The sequence below is a fragment of the Bos indicus x Bos taurus genome, chromosome 25 (genome assembly GCF_003369695.1).
Source record: "Bos indicus x Bos taurus breed Angus x Brahman F1 hybrid chromosome 25, Bos_hybrid_MaternalHap_v2.0, whole genome shotgun sequence".
In the NCBI taxonomy this organism is placed as follows: domain Eukaryota; kingdom Metazoa; phylum Chordata; class Mammalia; order Artiodactyla; family Bovidae; genus Bos; species Bos indicus x Bos taurus.
Window position 1 is genome coordinate 40,663,340 of NC_040100.1, and position 20,579 is coordinate 40,683,918.

The 20,579-nt window shown below is 43.5% G+C and overlaps 1 protein-coding gene across 1 annotated transcript in view; it reads right to left on the reverse strand.

Moving 5' to 3' along the window:
• LOC113883545 (ATP-binding cassette sub-family A member 17-like) overlaps positions 1-20,579 on the reverse strand; it is a 98,303-nt gene that overhangs the window by 72,385 nt on the left and 5,339 nt on the right. The window contains exons 3-8 of the mRNA XM_027527351.1: positions 15,437-15,564; positions 13,531-13,693; positions 11,642-11,901; positions 8,972-9,088; positions 7,939-8,056; positions 1,935-2,108 (exon numbers count right to left, since the gene is read on the reverse strand). Of these exons, the coding sequence (XP_027383152.1) occupies positions 1,935-2,108; positions 7,939-8,056; positions 8,972-9,088; positions 11,642-11,901; positions 13,531-13,693; positions 15,437-15,564 (960 nt within the window). The remainder of the gene's footprint in view (positions 1-1,934; positions 2,109-7,938; positions 8,057-8,971; positions 9,089-11,641; positions 11,902-13,530; positions 13,694-15,436; positions 15,565-20,579) is intronic.

The following is a 20,579-nucleotide window of genomic DNA, read 5'->3' on the forward strand; positions in this document are numbered from 1 at the left end:
GATTGGGGGCAGGAGGAGAAGGGGACAACAGAGGATGAGATAGCTGGATGGCATCACCGACTCGATGGACGTGAGTTTGAGTGAACTCCGAGAGTTGGTGATGGACAGGGAGGCCTGGGGTGCTGCAATTCATGGGGTCGCAAAGAGTTGGACACGACTGAGCAACTGAACTGAACTGAATATACAGTGATTCCTGCTTCAGGTTAGAACTGAAAGCCTTGCACTAGACTTACTGAGAAAATGTAGAGGAATTCCATTTATTCACTCAATATCAGGTCTGCCGTCTGATTTGAACAGATAGGTCAGATGACCAGGAAAACCTAATCCAGTGAAAGCATGAGGACTCTAAGAAATATTATCCTTGGATTTTTAACATTTCATCAATTACATTCTTAGAGAATCCTGTTTGTGGATTATATATGCATTTGCATTTCATTCACCTGTAATGCAAGACAGCACTTGTGGGCTATCCCATGCCTTTCAGGAAAGAACACGGATCATAAATAATCAAGACAGTCTTAGCACAGGAACGAATTTAGCACAGGCCCAACCACTCACTCTGATTCCCTCAGCTTTAACAAATAGACCTCATTAAGCATCTACAGTCATTCAGTAATGTGGAAGGAATCAGATACACCATTTAAAATCTACTCTTTCCCCTGTAAGTATTTGTGATTTATGGGATCAACATTGCTTTGTTAAAGAAAATCACTCACCTTCAATAAATTATGGTCAACTTAACATCTTTTATTAAATTTTAAGTACCCTTAACCCATTTAGCAGAGAAGGCAATGGCACCCCACTCCAGTACTCTTGCCTGGAAAATCCCATGGACGGAGGAGCCTGGTAGGCTGCAGTCCATGGGGTCGCGAAGAGTCCAACACAACTGAGCGACTTCACTTTCACTTTTCACTTTCATGCGTTGGAGAAGGAAATGGCAACCCATTCCAGTGTTCTTGCCTGGAGAATCCCAGGGACGGGGGAGCCTGGTGGGCTGCCGTCTATGGGGTCGCACAGAGTCAGACACGACTGAAGCGACTTAGCAGCAGCAGCAGCAGCAACCCATTTAGACCACCCAGCTTAACAAAGAAATCCATTGGTAGGTGATGCCTCTAACCTGGCCATTGGAGACTATCCCAGGGGCAGTAAAGAGACCTGCAAACTAGACCCAACTTCAACTCCTATCCCTGCTATCTGCTGCAAAACCAACTGTGTCACTTGGGATGTGGACTCTGGTGATAAAAACTAACACTGAGCAATGAAGCAACTTGCTGGAGTGCTCAGAGTGGATCATCCTAGCACCACTGAAATGTGAAACAGTTTCACTCAGTAAGTACTGAGACCCCACAGGGCGCAGCATCCTACATTTAGATTGATATGTTGGCTGCAATCTTCTGCAATGACTGTAGGTGTTGTGGAAACTCTTCAAACTTCAGAAACATGAGACAAATGAAAACTTGGCATTGTGCTTTCCACCCCAAAGTATGTAAGCTGTAAGGGAGCTAGGACACATCTGATGAAGGTCCCTTAGACTAGCTTGTTGTGAAAGAAGACCCATCTGGAACCCAAGAGGATATAATATGGTATCTGCAACAGCACAACATCATCTGTGAAGTTCTGAGGGGTTATTTGAACTTCTAATCATAACTCTATGCATTTTAGATCCATACAATTATATAGGCATATAATTCCCTAAATCATCAGCATGCTTTAGTTTTTCCCCAAAACTACATTGCAATCTGCACAGTCTAAGCTTTATTCCATATTTCCTAAGTATTCCTTACAGTGCCTATCATTGATATAAGTATACTATAAATGCTCTGAACACTGAATAAAATGAACCAGTCATGTTTACTTGGAAATAAAGGTCAACTTTGCCTGTCAGGAAATGGCAAGATATTAAGGCAGTTTACCTTGAGAAAGGTATGGCTCACCTCTTGCTTCAAATGTGGAGATTAATCGGACTCCCAGTGCCATGGCAACGTTGGAGAGGAGGCAAAAGGCAATCTTTTGGAAGGAGCTCCTTTGGCTGTATGTGAACGCGATGTAGAGATAAGGGAGGTAGGTGAAGAAGAAGATGATGCCTCCTGAGGCAGTGGCAACATGAGCTGCAGATTCAGAAGGCAGAAATGAAAAGAGTTTCATCAATAATGCACAAGCAGTCTTTTCAGAAATTTTGATAGAAACCTTTTATACTTGCACTTTCACTATCAAAAGACGAAGAGGATTTGTTGCACTTTAAAAAAATGAATACATCTTATGAAAATGCACAAGCATTTAACTGCCTAGAACTTCCTCTAATAGTGCATTAATAACATCTCCAACAGTAAAAACCGTCTTCTTCAAAGATGAAAGTGAAAGTCACTCAGTCATACCCTACTCTCTGCAACCCCATGAACTATGTATGTGCATCTCCAGGCCAGAACACTGGAGTGGGTAGCCCTTCCCTTTTCCAGGGGATCTTCCCAACCCAGGGATAGAACCCAGGTCTCCCGCATTGCAGGTGGATTCTTTACCAGCTGAGCCACAAGGGAAGCCCAAGAATATTGGAATGCGTAGCCTATCACTTCTCCAGGGGATCTTCCTGGCCTGGGAATCAAACTGGGGTCTCCTGCGTTGTAGGCAGATTCTTTACCAACTGAGCTATCAGGGAAGCCCAAAGATGAGTGGTAGATTAAACAGCATCGAGAGGAGATACCCCGCGAACAAGGCCAGGGGCGGCGGCCGGGAGGAGCTACCCCACGCCCGAGGCCAGGGGCGGCGGCCGAGAGGACCAACCCCACATCTAAGAAGCAGTGGCTGCGTGGGCGCAGGAGGGCCTAGAGGAGCTATCCCACATTGAAGGTCAGGAAGGGCAGTGGTGAGGAGATACCCCTCATCCAAGGTAAGGAGCAGCGGCTGCGCTTTGCTGGAGCAGCTGTGAAGAGATACCCCATGCCCAAGGTAAGAGCAACCCAAATAAGATGGTAGGTGTTGCAAGAGGGCATCAGAGAGCAGACACACTGAAACCATACTCACAGAAAACTAGTCAATCTAATCACACTAGGACCACAGCCTTGTCTAACTCAATGAAACTAAGCCATGCCCGTGGGGCCACCCAAGATGGGCGGGTCATGGTGGAGAGATCTGACAGAATGTGGTCCACTGGAGAAGGGAATGGCAAACCACTTCAGTATTCTTGCCTTGAGAACCCCATGAACAGTATGAAAAGGCAAAATGATAGGATATTGAAAGAGGAACTCCCCAGGTCAGTAGGTGCCCAATATGCTACTGGAGATCAGTGGAGAAATAACTCCAGAAAAATGAAGGGATGGAGCCAAAGCAAAAAGAATACCCAGCTGTGGATGTGACTGGTGATAGAAGCAAGGTCCGATGCTGTAAAGAGCAATATTGCATAGGAACCTGGAATGTCAGATCCATGAATCAAGGCAAATTGGAAGTGGTCAAACAAGAGATGGCAAGAGTGAACGTCGACATTCTAGGAATCAGCGAACTAAAATGGACTGGAATGGGTGAATTTAACTTAGATGACCAATTATATCTACCACTGCGGGCAGGAATCCCTCAGAAGAAATGGAGTAGCCATCATGGTCAACAAAAGAGTCCGAAATGCAGTACTTGGATGCAATCTCAAAAATGACAGAAAGATCTCTGTTTGTTTCCAAGGCAAACCATTCAGTATCACAGTAATCCAAGTCTATGCCCCAACCAGTAACGCTGAAGAAGCTGAAGTTGAACGGTTCTATGAAGACCTACAAGAACTTTTAGAACTAACACCCAAAAAAGATGTCCTTTTCATTATAGGGGACTGGAATGTAAAAGTAGGAAGTCAAGAAACACCTGGAGTAACAGGCAAATTTGGCCTTGGAATATGGAATGAAGCAGGGCAAAGACTAATAGAGTTTTGCCAAGAAAATGCAGTGGTCATAGCAAACATCCTCTTCCAACAACACAAGAGAAGACTCTATACGTGGACATCACCAGATGGTCAACACCGAAATCAGACTGATTATATACCGTCAACAAAAACAAAACCAGGAGCAGACTGTGGCTCAGATCATGAACTCCCTATTACCAAATTCAGACTTAAATTGAAGAAAGTATGGAAAACCACTAGACCATTCAAGTATGACCTAAATCAAATCCCTTATGATTATACAGTGGAAGTGAGAAATAGATTTAAGGGACTAGATCTGATAGAGTGCCTGATGAACTATGGAATGAGGTTCGTGACAGTGTACAGGAGACAGGGATCAAGACCATCCCCATGGAAAAGAAATGCAAAAAAGCAAAATGGCTGTCTGGGGAGGCCTTACAAATAGCTGTGAAAAGAAGAGAAGCGAAAAGCAAAGGAGAAAAGGAAAGATATAAGCATCTGAATGCAGAGTTCCAAAGAATAGCAAGAAGAGATAAGAAAGCCTTCTTCAGCGATCAATGCAAAGAAACAGAAGAAAACAACAGAATGGGAAAGACTAGAGATCTCTTCAAGAAGATTAAGAGATACCAAGGGAACATTTCATGCAAAGATGCGCTTGATAAAGGACAGAAATGGTATGGACCTAACAGAAGCAGGAGATATTACGAAGAGGTGGCAAGAATACACAGAAGAACTGTACAAAAAAAGATCCTCACGACCCAGATAATCACGATGGTGTGATCACTCATCTAGAGCCAGACATTCTGGAATGTGAAGTCAAGTGGGCCTTAGAAACCATCACTATGAACAAAGCTAGTGGAGGTGATGGAATTCCAGCTGAGCTATTTCAAAACCTGAAAGATGATGCTGTGAAAGTGCTGCACTCAATATGCCAGCAAATTTGGAAAACTCAGCAGTGGCCACAGGACTGGAAAAGGTCAGTTTTCATTCCAATCCCAAAGAAAGGCAATGCCAAAGAATGCTCAAACTACCGCACAATTGCACTCATCTCACATGCTAGTAAAGTAATGCTCAAAATTCTCCATGCCAGGCTTCAGCAATACGTGAACCTTGATGTTCAAGCTGGTTTTAGCAAAGGCAGAAGAACCAGAGATCAAATTGCCAACATCCGCTGGATCATCGAAAAAGCAAGAGAGTTCCAGAGAAACATCTATTTCTGCTTTCTTGACTATGCCAAAGCCTTTGACTGTGTGGATCACAATAAACTGTGGAAAATTCTTCAAGAGATGGGAATACCAGACTACCTGACCTGCCTCTTGAGAAATCTGTATGTAGGTCAGGAAGCAACAGTGAGAACTGGACATGGAACAACAGACTGGTTCCAAATAGGAAAAGAAGTATATCAAGGCTGTATATTGTCACCCTGCTTATTTAACTTCTATGCAGAGTACATCATGAGAAACACTGGACTGAAAGAAACACAAGCTGGAATCAAGATTGCTGGGAGAAATATCAATAACCTCAGATATGCAGATGACACCACCCTTATGGCAGAAAGTAAAGAGGAACTAAAAAGCCTCTTGATGAAAGTGAAAGTGGAGAATGAAAAAGTTGGCTTAAAGCTCAACATTCAGAAAACGAAGATCATGGCATCCGGTCCCATCACTTCATGGGAAATAGATGGGGAAACAGTGGAAACAGTGTCAGACTTTACTTTTTTGGGCTCCAAAATCACTGCAGATGGTTATTGCAGCCATGAAATTAAAAGATGCTTACTCCTTGGAAGGAAAGTTATGACCAACCTAGATAGCATATTCAAAAGCAGAGACATTACTTTGCCAACAAAGGTCCGTAGGCTATGGTTTTTCCTGTGGTCATGTATGGATGTGAGAGTTGGACTGTGAAGAAAGCTGAGCACCGAAGAATTGATGCTATTGAACTGTGGTGTTGGAGAAGACTCTTGAGAGTCCCTTGGACTGCAAGGAGATCCAACCAGTCCATTCTGAAGGAGATCAGCCCTGGGATTTCTTTGGAGGGAATGATGCTGAAGCTGAAACTCCAGTACTTTGGCCACCTCATGTGAAGAGTTGACTCATTGGAAAAGACTCTGATGCTGGGAGGGATTGGGGGCAGGAGGAGAAGGGGACGACAGAGGATGAGATGGTTGGATGGCATCACCGACTCGATGGACATGAGTTTGGGTGAACTCCAGGAGTTGGTGATGGACAGGGAGGCCTGGCATGCTGCAATTCATGGGGTTGCAAAGAGTCAGACACGACTGAGCGAGTGAACTGAACTGAACTGAAGCACAGTGGTTTCAGATTTGGAGATAAACCTATCAAATGGAAGTCTGGGAAAGGAATATAAAATAAAGGCAAACATTTGCGTTCCAGGAAATTAAGAGAACAAGGATCGAAAATGTAAGGATTGCATACATAACATAAAGAACCACCATTAAGGCATCAGGCAGCCCTTCACTGAACCCGACCACATGAATGATGGGTAACTCTGGGTCTCCTCTAGCTTCTCTGAATTTGCTTCTTTTGTAAAGGCTGATAATAATTGCTAATATGTTATAAGTGCTATCATTTTCCAGAGAAATGGATATGGAATCTTTGGATCTGCTCAAAGTCAGGATAAACACTGAGATGCAAATGCAGTGCTCTGAGGCCAGAACAAGAGCTTCTGATATGTAACAAGTAAATCTAGTTGTTGATCTACTTGATATATAGTAGTGTGCATCTGTTAGTCCCATACTCCTAATTTATTCTCTCCCTTTTCCCTTTGCTAACAAGTTTGTTTTCTATGTCTGTGAGTCTGTTTCTGTTTTTTAAGTAAGTTAATTTGTATTTTTTCCAGATTCCACATGTAAGTAATATCATATGATATTTGCCTTGCTCTGTCTGACTTACTTCACTTAGTATGATAATCTCTAGGTCTATTCATGTTGCTACAAATGGCATTATTTCATCCTTTTTTATGGCTAATATTCCATTCTCTATACACCACATCTTATTTATTCACTCATCTGCTGACAGACACTAATGTTGCTTTCATGTCTTGACCATTGCAAATAATGTTGCTATGAACGTTGGGGGGCAAGTATCTTTTTGAATTACAGTTTTTCTCTTTTACAGATATATGACCAGGAGTGGGACTGCTGGATCATATGGTAATTTTTTAAAAACTTTTATTTATTTTTGGCTGCACTGGGTCTTCACTGCAGTGAGCAGGCGTTTCTCTAGTTGTGGGGAGCCAGGGCTACTCTCTAGCTGCGGCACACAGACTTCTTGTTGTGGGGGCTTCTCTAGTTGCAGAGTATGGGCTCTAAGGTGAGCTTCAGTAGCTGTGGTGCACAGGCTCGGCTGTCCCATGGCATGGTGGATCTTCCTGGGAAACTGGAAGGTCCAGGAAGATCTGAACCAGAGATCGAAACCCATGTCCCCTGCATTGGCAGGAGGATTTTTATCCACTGCGCCACCAGGGAATTCCCCAAGGTCTCTTAAAACCTCTTTTTTTGTGTCACCAGCTGCCAGGCCTGTGCTCCATTAGTGTTTCTATCTGCACCTCTCTAGGTTGACCCATAACTCAATTCTCCTGCACTCTTTGGCATCAGTTCTTATTTTTGCCTTTCATGATTCATCTATTCTACCTATCATTTTAGAGGTAACACCCCTCCTGACAGAACCAAATTCCCAGGAGTTCCTCTTTTATTATGGCGTCTTACTATTGTTATGCCACAACTTCACAATCAGGACCTGGAAAATTATCTGCCCTGGATGTCTTACCCCTTCTTTCCTTCCAAACTGTGACTTATCATTTCCATCTATTTTGAAGTAACATTTAGAAGCCCAGAGAAGCATAAAAGCGTACATATACGGAGATAATTTCACATGTCTTTAATGGTGAATGGAATTATTCCATTGTTAAAGTAATCATACAAGTGAAAAATTTGATTCTGAAGGAATAATAATTAATGCCATAGGTAATGGAAATAGCAATGCTACCAAGAAAAGAAGTTATAAACACACTCCCTGACAGAAAATTGTATCAGGACTCACCTTTTTGGAAGAAAGTGCTGATCATGAATGCAAAGAAAATTGTGGCAATTGCGAAACACATTAGAAACACAAATATCAAACTAGGGTCACTGTTTCCGAACACTGCTGACTCGTCAAACTACAAAACAATCAGAGGTGTACGTAATTCTTACATGGAAAGAATGAAGAAAGGCGTAAAAGACCCTTAAAACAACGTGTACATTAAAAAAAAAACAGGATTATCTTAAATAAAACAATATATACATAGGTTTTTAAGGCAGACCTTTAATCTAGCCTCCACTACCATTTACAAACCACGCTCTGTGTGTATGCCTTTTTTAAGGAAAGCATAAGCTTGAATTCAATTTCTGGCCCAATGTCAATGTTCTTTTTGCTTTAATAAGAGAGTTTATCCTATTTACCATTATAACTACTACAAATAATTTTAGTATTCCTTTTGATATCTTATATCTCCTCTTTTTATTGTTTTCAGGCAATTTTCTTTGTTTATATATTTTGCTATATAGTCTGAGTTTTCCTGCCTTTCTACATTCAAAATGCCCCAATTTTGGTAATTTAGCAGGCAAATTTTCATGTATCCATATTATAATTTAGTTATTAAACACAAGTTAGTGAATTGGAACACAAAATTCCATTGACAGCATAAAAGGAAAAATTAACAAGATACCTGGGCATAAAAAGAATGTTCTTAACTTTTATAATAGCTTTTTCAATTATTTACAGAGCACAAAATTTGCAATGTTTTAAAGTTTATAACTCAACTTTCCTAATGAACTAATCACACTCAGGCCCACTACTTGAAGACCGGAGAAGTGGAGAGAGGGCAAAGTTCTCCCAGATCATAAATTTCAATGCTTCCTCTGCCAAAGGCTGAGCAAATACCACCACATGTCAACCTGAGGTTTTTAAAATGTTCATCAATTACTGTGTTTTCACCATGTCTTGAATCTCACCACCACCAGCCACACCATACCATACTTTCCCCCCATTATCTTCAGAGCTTAGCACATCCTGAAAGACAAGAGACATGTACCTCTATGCAGAAGAGAAGGGTCATGAAAGAAACAACAATGGAGGCAGAAATGAAGAACACGATGAACCAAGCCACCCAGTGTTGCCAGCTGTGCAGCCCCATCATGCACATATACTCCTAGAAAAAGTGAAAGAACCAGACGTTACAGGGTCTTCAGGCTCAGTCTGAACTGGTCTGGTTTAGCTGTCTGTTACTGAAACCCGAGCAGTCTGGGATAAAGGGTCCCACGTGTGTCCCGGGAAGAGGCAGATCATGAATGTGATGGGGACTGAGTTGCAAAGAGATCAACAAACCAGACAGTGGAGTTTCTCTGGTAGAGACAGATCTTGGGTTAAAATTATTCTTCTTTTGTTATGGTTAGTAAACTGCTGGCTCATTCATTTATTGAACACTGACTATCCGTGAATGGCTCCTATGGCCCTGAGGATAGAATCTAAACTCCTCGGCATCCTGTGGTCTGGTCACAGAAAATCTTCCTATAATTCACTAAACACATCTCAACCTCTTTGTCTTTTTTGTTTGCTTTGCCGCTCACACATGTTGCTCTGACTCTTTCTTCTCTCATTCTCTCTTTACCTATTGAAATCTTGCTTGATTTTCAAAACCTAGTTCAAGTGTTACCTGCTCTGTGAAGCCTTCTCTGCTCAGCTCCGCCCTTGCCCCATACAGCCATCACATCCACACATCCCATTACCCAAGCACTGGGGGCTCCTTTGTAACATGTGACCTTACGACCATGAATCACCCAAGGAAAAGGATGGTGTCATTTGTATCTGTAACTCACATGCATATGTCTAGCAAACACAGGTGAAAAAAATGTCTGGTAAGTGAATAAAAGCAAAGCTCTATGCTGGGTACCATGCAGAAAAAATACCACAGGCAGAGCGACTGCATTCCAAAAGTTCACAGTCTTGTACTGGAGATAAATATGTGGTAATAACCCTGTATACTCCATGCCCTAAGTACAGAAATAGAGTTTTTATCTTTTATAAAGATCAGAAGTGGTAGTAGGTCAATGAATCAAAAACGAGTTGGTTAAAGCAGGGAATCACAAAAATGACATACACATGATTTAAAACCTGACCTTCACTTAAAGCACATAAACGGGTAATGTGTGCCAGTACTGCGATGTCAGAACACGAACTCTTCTTCTGAAGTGTGTGCTGCTCGCTGGAGCACTGGAGCTCACGTGATTGTGCGGGGTCTTCACTGGGGTGCAGGCTTTTCGCTAGCTGTGGCGAGCTAGGGCTACTCCTCACTGTGGTCCACGGGCTTCTCATTGCGGTGGCTTCTCTTGCTGTGGAGCATGGGCTCCAGGGACCACAGGCTTCACTAGCTGCGACACACAGGCTCAGCAACGGCAGCTCGCGGGCCCAGAGCACGTGCGTTCAGTGGTCGTGGCCCACAGGCTTAGCTGCTCCACAGCACGTGGGATCTTCCAGGCCTAGGGATGGAACCTGTGTCTCCTGCATTGGCAGGTGGATTTTGTACCGCTGAGACGCCAAAGAAGGCCTTCCGATTTCTTATTTAATATTACATCTTCTGTTGTATGTGTTTTTGTGTGTGTGTGTATGTGATTTCCTTTGTTTTCTATCTTTTGGTATATGGACTATATTTTCTTTCTTTTTATTTTCTCCAGGGTTTTAAGAATTAAATGTCCTACTTTTCAATACTATTTGGTGTTTACTTTTAAGCTTTTCAAAAGTGTTCTTTATTCTTGTCTAGAAAGCAAACTCAAGTGTGAAATAGGAAACACACAACCAAGTCAATGATCTGGGTGAAAATATTTGATACTCACCCTCTTCCCTCCACCAATCTGTTGCCGAAATGACTTAACAAATAGTAAAGAGAAAACTCCCTCCCTGAGCTGGCAATGAAAAAGGGTTTCCAACGGCACACCAGAAGCTTCTGGCTTCCGAGGAGCTGTTCACTCCATGCAGAGCCAAGTGGAGAGGCCTGCCATCAGGCCCTGTCTCAGCAGCACCCGTCGCAGTGGGTTAAGATCCCTACCTTCCACCACATCTGATTAAGCAGGAAACGCCCCCTTGCCCACGGCCTCCCACAGCAGACTGATCACATGAGAAGGCAGAGCCAACCAGACATCACTGGTGAGGCCACGCGTGGCTCACAGAGCCACTGGCCACCTATCTTAGTACATAAGAATCAACAAAAAGAGAAGAAAGCGGAGAGACTGAGAAGATTTTCTTAAAGAGCAAAAAGTGAGGAGAGAAGTAACAAGAGAGGTTACGTAAGGAACAGAGGAGGGCAGAAAGATCTACCCTATCTTAAGTTGTGGCTTCTAGAGAACGCTCCCTGTCTACCTTGCCACAAAATTAGACTGAGTTAATTTTGGATGATTATTCCTCTCATTTGTCAGTTAGTCAGTTCACAAACATTTTCGCACACCTGTCATGTGTGAGGCAGTGTGCTGGCAAGTCAGGAACCTAGGACAGACACTCCTCTTCTGAAAGTAAGAGTTCACCTAATGACATGAACTAAGCTGAAAGCCGGTTAAAATGGTGAAAGAACATCCAAGTTCCAGCTCACCTCAAAGGCTGCTATCACACCTAAAGCCACCTCTCACCTGCCCTGGCCGCCCTCCTACCCTGGCCATCGTTTATTAGCAGTTCCCACACATTCCTGGCCACCTGTCTGTTATGACAGGATTACCTTCAGCTTTCTCTCCTTCTCCAGTACAATGGAATTGATGGTGATGAGCTCAATGCAGATGAAGCTGAGCATAAGGAAAACAGGGAACTCATTCTGAAGGACCAAGAAGAAGATGTCCCGCACATATGCACCATGTGGGAATCTCTTCAGAAGCACACTGAGGCTCTGAAACAGCCCGGTCGTCTCCGTGGGAGCGTGGTGCCACATGATGGCTCTATCTGTCGCATGCTGTATGGCCAGGAAGCCTTCTTGGTAGTATCCTACACGAAAAAGCAGTGGATACAAACACAAGAGATTAAGGACAAAGATGCAAAACAACTGATAATTCAGATGGGTGATGGCTAGCCATTCATACAGTCAGGAATAGAAAAGGCACTGCTATAGCCAAGGTGCTACGATATACAAGAAAAAGTCACAGTGGGACTCGTGTGGCTGAGGGATGGTGTCTTTTATCAGAAATAGGGTAAACGGGAGTTCTGGGCAGACAAATGAGGGATACCCAATACAACCATCCTTGGGGCAGGGGGGCTTCTCCTCCCGAGTCCTCAGGCTCTGGGGAGGGTGAACACTCTGCAGTTGTGCTCTGCACCACACAGGAAGAGTCAAATTCAAAGAACTTGGAAGACATAGCCCCTCTCAACTGCTGTGACCTTTCCCTGAACTGTCCCTGCTGTAGTCCAAGGGTTATGGTCACTGAATTTTGCTGCCAGACCTCAAAACCAGTCTTCACCATAAGCAACCCTTGTTTCAATACAGCATAGCTGGTGTGCCAAGGTCACCTTTTGGGAACAATAAATAGATCGAAAGGCAAAGATCCCTGGTCCTGGAGTTTTCTAAGAAATAATGGCCTACGTCCAAGCAAGGGTCGCCAGCCCTCCATACCGGCAGAGCTGAGTGGGGTATGCCAGCATTAGGGTAGAGAGGACTGAGGTCTTCTGGTGGCCGAGACCTAGGGAGGCCTCCAGATGTGTCAGGATGAAAAAGGCAGGAACAAATTGTTAACCATAAAAGTCTGGGAACTGTTACATATCCGTGATTGCAAGCAGGAGAACTGCCACACAACTGCTGACACCCTTTCTAGAATTACATGACACTATAAACCCTGGGACTTGGATTCCCACTTGGGGGGCTTGCAAGCCCAAAGCTTCAGGTCAATAGTGTGGCCACTCTACAAGGTGCTGCAGACTGGCGACTTAGTTTTCTAAGAGCAGTTCATCCTCGAGGGCCCAGAGAGGACAGTCACCCTAAACCCCTCATGAAGACCGAGACCAAAACACGACAGGGGTTTGGAGGGCACAAGTCCCAGAGAGGCCTGGTTCATGCGCCTCCAGTCAGGAGGCCACTGCTTACCGTGGAGGAAGCAGGATGCGCGAGTCTCCGCGCCGCCCCACTGTCTTCCCTCAGTGCAGGGAGCTAACGGCAAGTACACACTGTTATAAGCGGGAACATAGAGAAAGCACTCATTCTTGTAAAATGCTTCCATTCTTCTCTTGAACAATTCAGTATCATTACAAAACAATTAGCGGCTAAACTGCTGGACTAACTTACTCTAGAATGTAAGCATTTTACTAAATGCCACATTGTTTTTTTTTAATGTTAATTTATTTGGCTGCACTGGGTCTTAATCGTGGCACATAGGATCTTTTAGCTGTGGCATGTGGGATCTAGCTCCCTGAGCAGGGATCGAACCCAGGCCCCCCACATTAGGAACACAGAGTCTTAGCCACTGGACCACCAGGGTAGTTCCCTGAATGCCACATTTCTAAATGCACTGCTTCAACCTCTTCTGAAATGTTAGTTTAGCGAGTGTTCAGACACAAAAACAACACAAATGGCGTCATTAAGACTGGATGAAACCAGCTCACGACGATGCACAGAGGCTTCCTCACCTGGAGCTCCCCCTTCAGAAACTCCATAGTCTCGGGGCTCTTGGCTTAGGTTAGGAGGATAAAGAAAGGATGTGAGCCAGCCTTGCATGTCATCTTGTTGGAGGATTAACCTCAAGGATAAATAATTCCTCTGAAAGAAACTGAAGCGCAAGTAGTACTTAACCTATGAAGAACAGAGAGAAAACAAATGCAGTCATGAGATCGAGGAACTCAGAAACGGAACAGGACACAGCAAGGGTGTGCCTGACGTTAGCTGTGACAGGAGGAAGGGCACCCGCGTGGGCAGACATCCTCTGGGGGCACACGCGGACGTGTCTTCCCTGCATCCTTCTGTGACCAGCCTAAGAAACAAGAGGGGTCACGACTCCCGTCAGGAAAGCAGTGAAAAGGCTCTGAGTGCAGGCTCTGGAGCCAGACCACCGGGATCCAAACCCCCATCTCCTAATGAGCAGCCACAGCAATCTGGGCAAGTTACCTCACCTTGCCTAGGCTTCCTCATCAGTAAAACAGGAATGATGTTAACAGTACCTACCTCCAAGGTGCTGTGGGATCAAATAAGATGGTCCCTGGGATGGGCCTGGCATTTGTAAGTGTCCAACATCCTGCACTAGTTCTAAAAGCTGATTGTTAGATAGACTGCACCAGTTCCAGTTCAGTTGCTCAGTCATGTCTGACTCTTTGCGACCCCATGAAGTGCAGCATGCCAGGCCTCCCTGTCGATCATCAACTCCCGAAGTTCACTCAAACCCATGTCCATTGAGTCGGTGATGCCATCCAACCATCTCATTCTCTGTCGTCCCCTTTTCCTCCTGCCCTCAATCCCTCCCAGCATCAGGGTCTTTTCAAATGAGTCAGCTCTTCGCATGAGGTGGCCAAAGTATCGGAGTTTCAGCTTTAGCATCAGTCCTTCCAAAGAACACCCACGACTGATCTCCTTTAGAATGGACTGGTTGGATCTCCTTGCAGTCCAAGGGACTCTCAAGAGTCTTCTCCAACACCATAGTTCAATAGCATCAATTCTTTAGCGCTCAGCTTTCTTTATAGTCCAACTCTCACATCCATACATGACCACTGGAAAAACCATAGCCTTGACTAGATGGACCTTTGTTGACAAAGTAATGTCTCTGCTTTTCAATATGCTGTCTAGGTTGGTCATAGCTTTCTTTCTAAGGAGTAAGCATCTTTTAATTTCATGGCTGCAATCACCATCTGCAGTGATTTTGGAGCCCAGAAAAATAAAGTCAGCCACTGTTTCCACTGTTTCCCCATCTATTTGCCACAGCAGAGCACAAAAGCTATACATCAGTGATTTTCCCATCCTAAAGCAGAAATCAAATATTCTGATATTTAAAACACTGCCTTTTCCTTAAATGAACAGATCCACCATATCTGAAGTCCATGGGATTAGTAATAATGACAATTATTATTCCTTCTGGAAAATGCCTCTGCTCCAGGCCCCATTCTAAGCACTTTATAGGCATAAAACTCATTTAATCCTCACACTGGTTCTAAGAGTTAGGAACTACTATTGGTTCCATTACACTGATAGAGAAACTAAGGCCCAAGAATGACAGTGACTATCCCAAGGTTACACAGGAGGAAGTACAGAACTGGGACTCCAGTCTATGGGGCTGGGCACTGAGGCTCCCTTCTGTAGCCCAGTGGCTGAAAATATGCCATCCTGTACCCTCAGGACACAAGCTCGCTCCAAAATGCCTTCTCTTTTGAAGAATAAGAAAACAGGATTTAAGATATGAAATCAGGAGTATTGTCTGATCTCCTCTGGATATAAGACAGCCACCAGCCGACAAAGCTGATGAGGCACAGCTCGGTAACAGGATTGCTTACTGAACTCATGTTGATGGCGGGCATCATGAGAAGACTGTGACGGAAGAGATGCTCTTACCTCAAGTGGCAAGGGTTCCGTGTTGTCATTGAAGTTATGATCAAAAACAATCCCAGTCAATACATAAAAAGCTTTGGGATCTTGAATTATGTACTTTTCAAACACAGGTACTGAAGGGTAGCCTAGAACTACAAAGAGAAAAATCCAGTTAGTGAGTAGTTGGCAGGGGAGTGAAGATAGGGGTGTTAAATGCTGCCCAACTACCCTCTTCTACCCCAAAAGATACGGACTTCCATCTCCTCAGCTGGCAAATGTCACTCACTCACTCCTTCATCCTGCAAACGAATGTGCACATCCTATATAAGACACCCAGAACCATCCTGGGCAGTGGGAATGCATAGTTGATGATAACAGCTAAACCTCTGCAGGGTCTCAAAGCTCTTGCATATTTGAGTTCTTCTAGGCTGACTCATTGGAAAAGACACGGATGCTGGGAAAGATCGAGGGCAAAAGAAGGGGCAACAGAGAATGAGACGGTTGGATAGTGTCACCAACTTGATGGACATGAGTTTGAGCAAACTCCAGGACATGGTGAAGGACAGGGAGGCCTGGTATGCTGCAGTCCATGGGGTCACAAAGAGTCGGACACAACTTAGTGACTGAACAACAACAAAGCTGCACTTGGGACTGAAGTAGATAGAACACAATTCTTGTTCCCGTTAATGAGAAAATTATCACTGCATTTCCAGCTTCTCTTCATGGTTATAAAAACCAAAAGTGGAAACAAAATCATCAAGAAGTATAGCTGCTCTGATGAGAGAATTAAGTTTTAAAAGTCACCTGTCCTCACATCTGACTGGCGATTCAGGATCCTCCTTGAGAATAATTCTTTCTCAGAAGGCTGAAGGTGTCACCACACCACTGAGCACACCGCGCTGCCAAGGGTGATGTCTGATTCCTCGGAGGTGACCAGAAACCTGTGAGACTTCTGTTCCTTGATCCCTGGGTTCAGAAATGTCATAACACAGGCCCACCTTTTTGCTCTTTCTTGTTCCCTTGCTTGTGATGAGCGCATCTGCCCGAGCTGGAGATGCCAGTGTTCAGAAAGCTTTTCTCTATTGCTGTTTTCCTCCTGTCATTTGTCACCTTTCTTCCAGAAATCTGAACAGACGAGCTGAGACATCCAGACATACCCTTCATGTCTATCCCCTCCTTCATCCTTCATCCATATTCCTTCATCCATTTCTTGGTCTCTTGGCTTTACAGTCTTAGAGGCTTCTCTTGACTTCACCTTCCTCATCACCAACAGAACTTCACACATGTCCATCCTATTATTTCCATGAATGTTATTTTGATAATCATTTTTAATTTCCAAGTCCTCTGTTTCTTCCACTGTTTCCTTTTTTTATGGGGGTCTGGTTTCACTTTGGAGTGGTAATATTTTCTCAAATGTCTCTGGAAATACTAATGAGAATTTTTTATTAACTAGATTAAAAAAAAACAAAAACAGGGCATGCACCTGGTAGAATTCTGAGTGATCCTAAAGGTTAAACAGTGGAGTCCTTCAGCTACCATTGGCTCCTGATTCCTTTATCATGACACAATCTCTGTAAGCCAATTTCTTTTGTATATTAAAAAAAAATCCATGACTTATGTTTTTGGCCATGATGGAGTAACAGAGATTGAATTTATCCTCCTACCACAAATAACCAAAAAACTGGATAGGAAAGAAAAGAATCAAGTTTTTCAGACAACGGCCAATACATAGCACAGCATTATGATTCCTAGGAAAAGAGAAACAAATAAGATGACCACTAAGAGCGCTCTGGTTTTCTGTCTGAAGGCACATTTCAGACCACAGAGCAGGGAGGGGGAACCCAAGTGGAACACAGACAGCTATGTGGCTGCATTGACAGAGGTTTGAGTTGGAAGAGTCTGAAGTGGCTTTAAGTTGCAGGCCAGAGTTCCCAGGAGAAGCAGGCTGCGCTGGGAAATGGCCCCAGAAACCTGCTCAGAGGACACTTTAATGACTCCTATGATGTGCCCTGCCCGGGTGAGCAGGACAGGACGGGCTCAGTGGTGCCCAGAGCCCACTGAGATCAGGAGGCACTTGAGTTCTGACCAGCCAGTGGGGATAGTTCCTGGTGATCACTTGAGGTGTTCACAAGAGTCACACCTTAGTAATGGAATAAATTAACTCTAAGGTAAAAGCTGTTCCACACCTTGCCCAACACACAAAACAGGTTAAAACAACTCCTGAAAAGACTTTTTGGTGAAACTGAACTTTACCTTTTTACCAGAACAAAACCCACTCTTTAGACAACCACTTGATCCACAAAAGCTGAGACTTGATCCAGTTCTCAAACTGTATCCAGTCTCAAGACTTCTCTGTTTTGTAGATAAGTTCATTTGAACCTTTTTCTTAGATTACACATATAAGTGATATCATATGGTATCTGTCTTTCTCTGACTTCACTCAGTGTGACAGTGAAGGTGAGGGACAAATTGGAAGACTGTGACTGACATATACACACCACTGTATACAGAATGGATAATAAGTACCCACTGTATAGCACATATTACTATACTCTGTAATGGCCTACCCGGGAAAAGAACCTAAAAGAGTGGAGATGTGTGTGTGTCACTGATTCACTTTGCCGTGTGCCTGAAGCTAACACGATGCTGTTGCTGTCGTCGTTGTTGTTGTTTAGTCACTCAGTCATGCTCAACTCCTTTGGGATCCCGTGGAACTTCCAATAAAAAATTAAAAAAAAAAAAAACCACTTTCTTTCTCTTCCTCTGTATTACTTTTTTGATAATTTTTTTGATGCTAGCAGTTTCTGGGACTAAGACCTCCCAACTGAAGTTCTAAATGGAATAGTGAGGGCCCTGTCTCTTAACTTTTCTTCTCTATTTTGTCATTTCATTTCTCTCTGTGTTGTATTCTGAAAGTCTCCTTCAGCTGTCTTCCAGTTCACCAGTTTTACCTTCAACTGAGTTTTGTATCATATTCTGATTATTTTTTTACTTCTAGAAGTTCTGTTTGGCTCTTCTCCCCCCTCACATCGGCTAGGCAACTCTTATAGTGGAATACTAGCTACAAATATTTTCAGGTTGTCTTTTATATTTTTAAATCTAGTAAACATAGTGATTTCATAATGTGAGGCTAATAATTCCATTATCTGAAGTATCTCTGGTTCTGTTTCTGCCATCTGTCGTTCACACTGATCTTCACCCTTGCTCTCGTTTTCTGATATGTGCTCACTGTGACACATTTGTGGCCGCCCTTCTTTGAGATACAGAATCATGACGTGTTCTTTCAGAGGAGGTGACATTTGCATCTGGCCATCAACATCTCACTTTGTACTTTGAGGGGTTCTCTCTTCTTTTCTTTTGACAACCAGGGGATGTGAATCTGGGCTCCAAACCCTGGGGGCAGGCGCTTCTGCTGCTGTGCTGTTTTCTCGAAGCCCCTCCAGGGTGGGAAAGAGGCTTGTTCTCTTCTGGCTCAGGCTTACAGTGGGAGTCCAGGCATTTGGGGTCCTGGCTCCATGGGAGATGGTCTCCTATGAGACATTCCACCTGAATGAGCTCAGTTCCCTCTTGTATGATGCAGGTTTCACAAGAAGCAGTTTGGGGATTCCATTGACCTCTCTCTGTGTTCTTTCCTTCACCTGGTTTTTTTTTTTAGAAAAATATCCAAGAGTACAGAAATATTTTAACAATACAATAAATAAAAAGTAGGTTAAGAGTTCATACAAGACGATCCAATTTTGTTAGAAAAAAGGAAAGAAGGGTGTATACAAGGCTTTGAAAAATCAAACTGAAAGTCACTCAGTCGTGTCCAACTCTTTGAGACCCCATGGACTATACAGTCCATGGAATTCTCTAGGCCAGAATACTGGAGTTGGTAGCCATTCCCTTCTCTAGGGGATCTTACCAACCAAGGGATCGAACCCAGGTCTCCCACACTGCAGGTGGATTCTTTACCAGCTGAGCCACCAGGAAAGCCCATACAAGGTTTTAAATAGCACTTTTATCTGGGTGATAGGATTATGAGTACATTTGCCTTTTATCCTATACAAAGATTTGCTGTTGTTCTTTTGTTTCCTTAGCCTTATTTAGATTGCCTTTTTAAACACACACATATACATACACACATATTTTGTTAAATTGTACAAAATAGTATACTTACAGGAAGGCATACAAAACACAAACGTTCAGTTTAATGAACAATTATGAAATTAACATCTAAGTAATTAATCCCTGGATCAATATATTTTTACCCTATTTTATTTGTCTTGATAGTTGGGTTGGTCCATATAACCTAGTGTGCCATATTTCCAGAAGCAGAACAGCAATAATCTCTTTCCCAGAGATCCCCAGGAAAAAATCTTGCTGTTTCCTTGAGTCTTACCGAGTTATGTGTCTTCCCTGGACAAACTCCTACAGTGAGGGGACTGCCAACTAGTACAGAGAGATTACAACTCATCCTGCACCCAGGGTGGAGCCATCATGGGCTCAGAGTGGGAGAGAAATCAGGCCTCCAGGGAGGAACAGGCTCTGTGTGTATATCAAAAGGGTGGATAGAAAGGGAAGAAAAACCCAGATGTCTATCGTGGTTTGGAAGAGATCATCAAGCTATTGCTTGTCCTTACTTCTAGGCTGGAGGATTTGTTTAGGGGAATGGCCTGAAGGTATTAGTTGTTGTTCAGTCACTCAGTTGTGTTCGACTCTTTGCAACCCCACAGAACGCAGCCTGCCAGGCTCCTCTGTTCATGAGATTTCTCAGACAAGAATACTGGAGTAGGTTGCCATTTCCTCCTCCAGGAGATCTTCCCAACCCAGGGGTTGAACCCGCATCTCCTGCATTACAGCCAGATTCTTTACCACTGAACCACTAAGGAAACCCATGGCATAAACAGGGGAGTTTAACTTTTATTCCCTATCTCTTTAATATTGTTTGCAATTTTCAATGCAAGGAATTTTTGTATTTATTGTAAATTTTAAGTTCCTTAAAAATTTTTTTTTAATTCCAGAAAAATACATCCCAAACAGTTAACAAAGAATTCTGGGGAGTGGGATTAGGGAAGGGACTTTAACTCTGAACTCTGTTCTGTGTCACATATGGTTCTGTAATAAGGCGAGAGCTGTCTGAGGACAGGAGTGAGCCATGGAAACGGCAGGGAGGTGGGAACAGGTG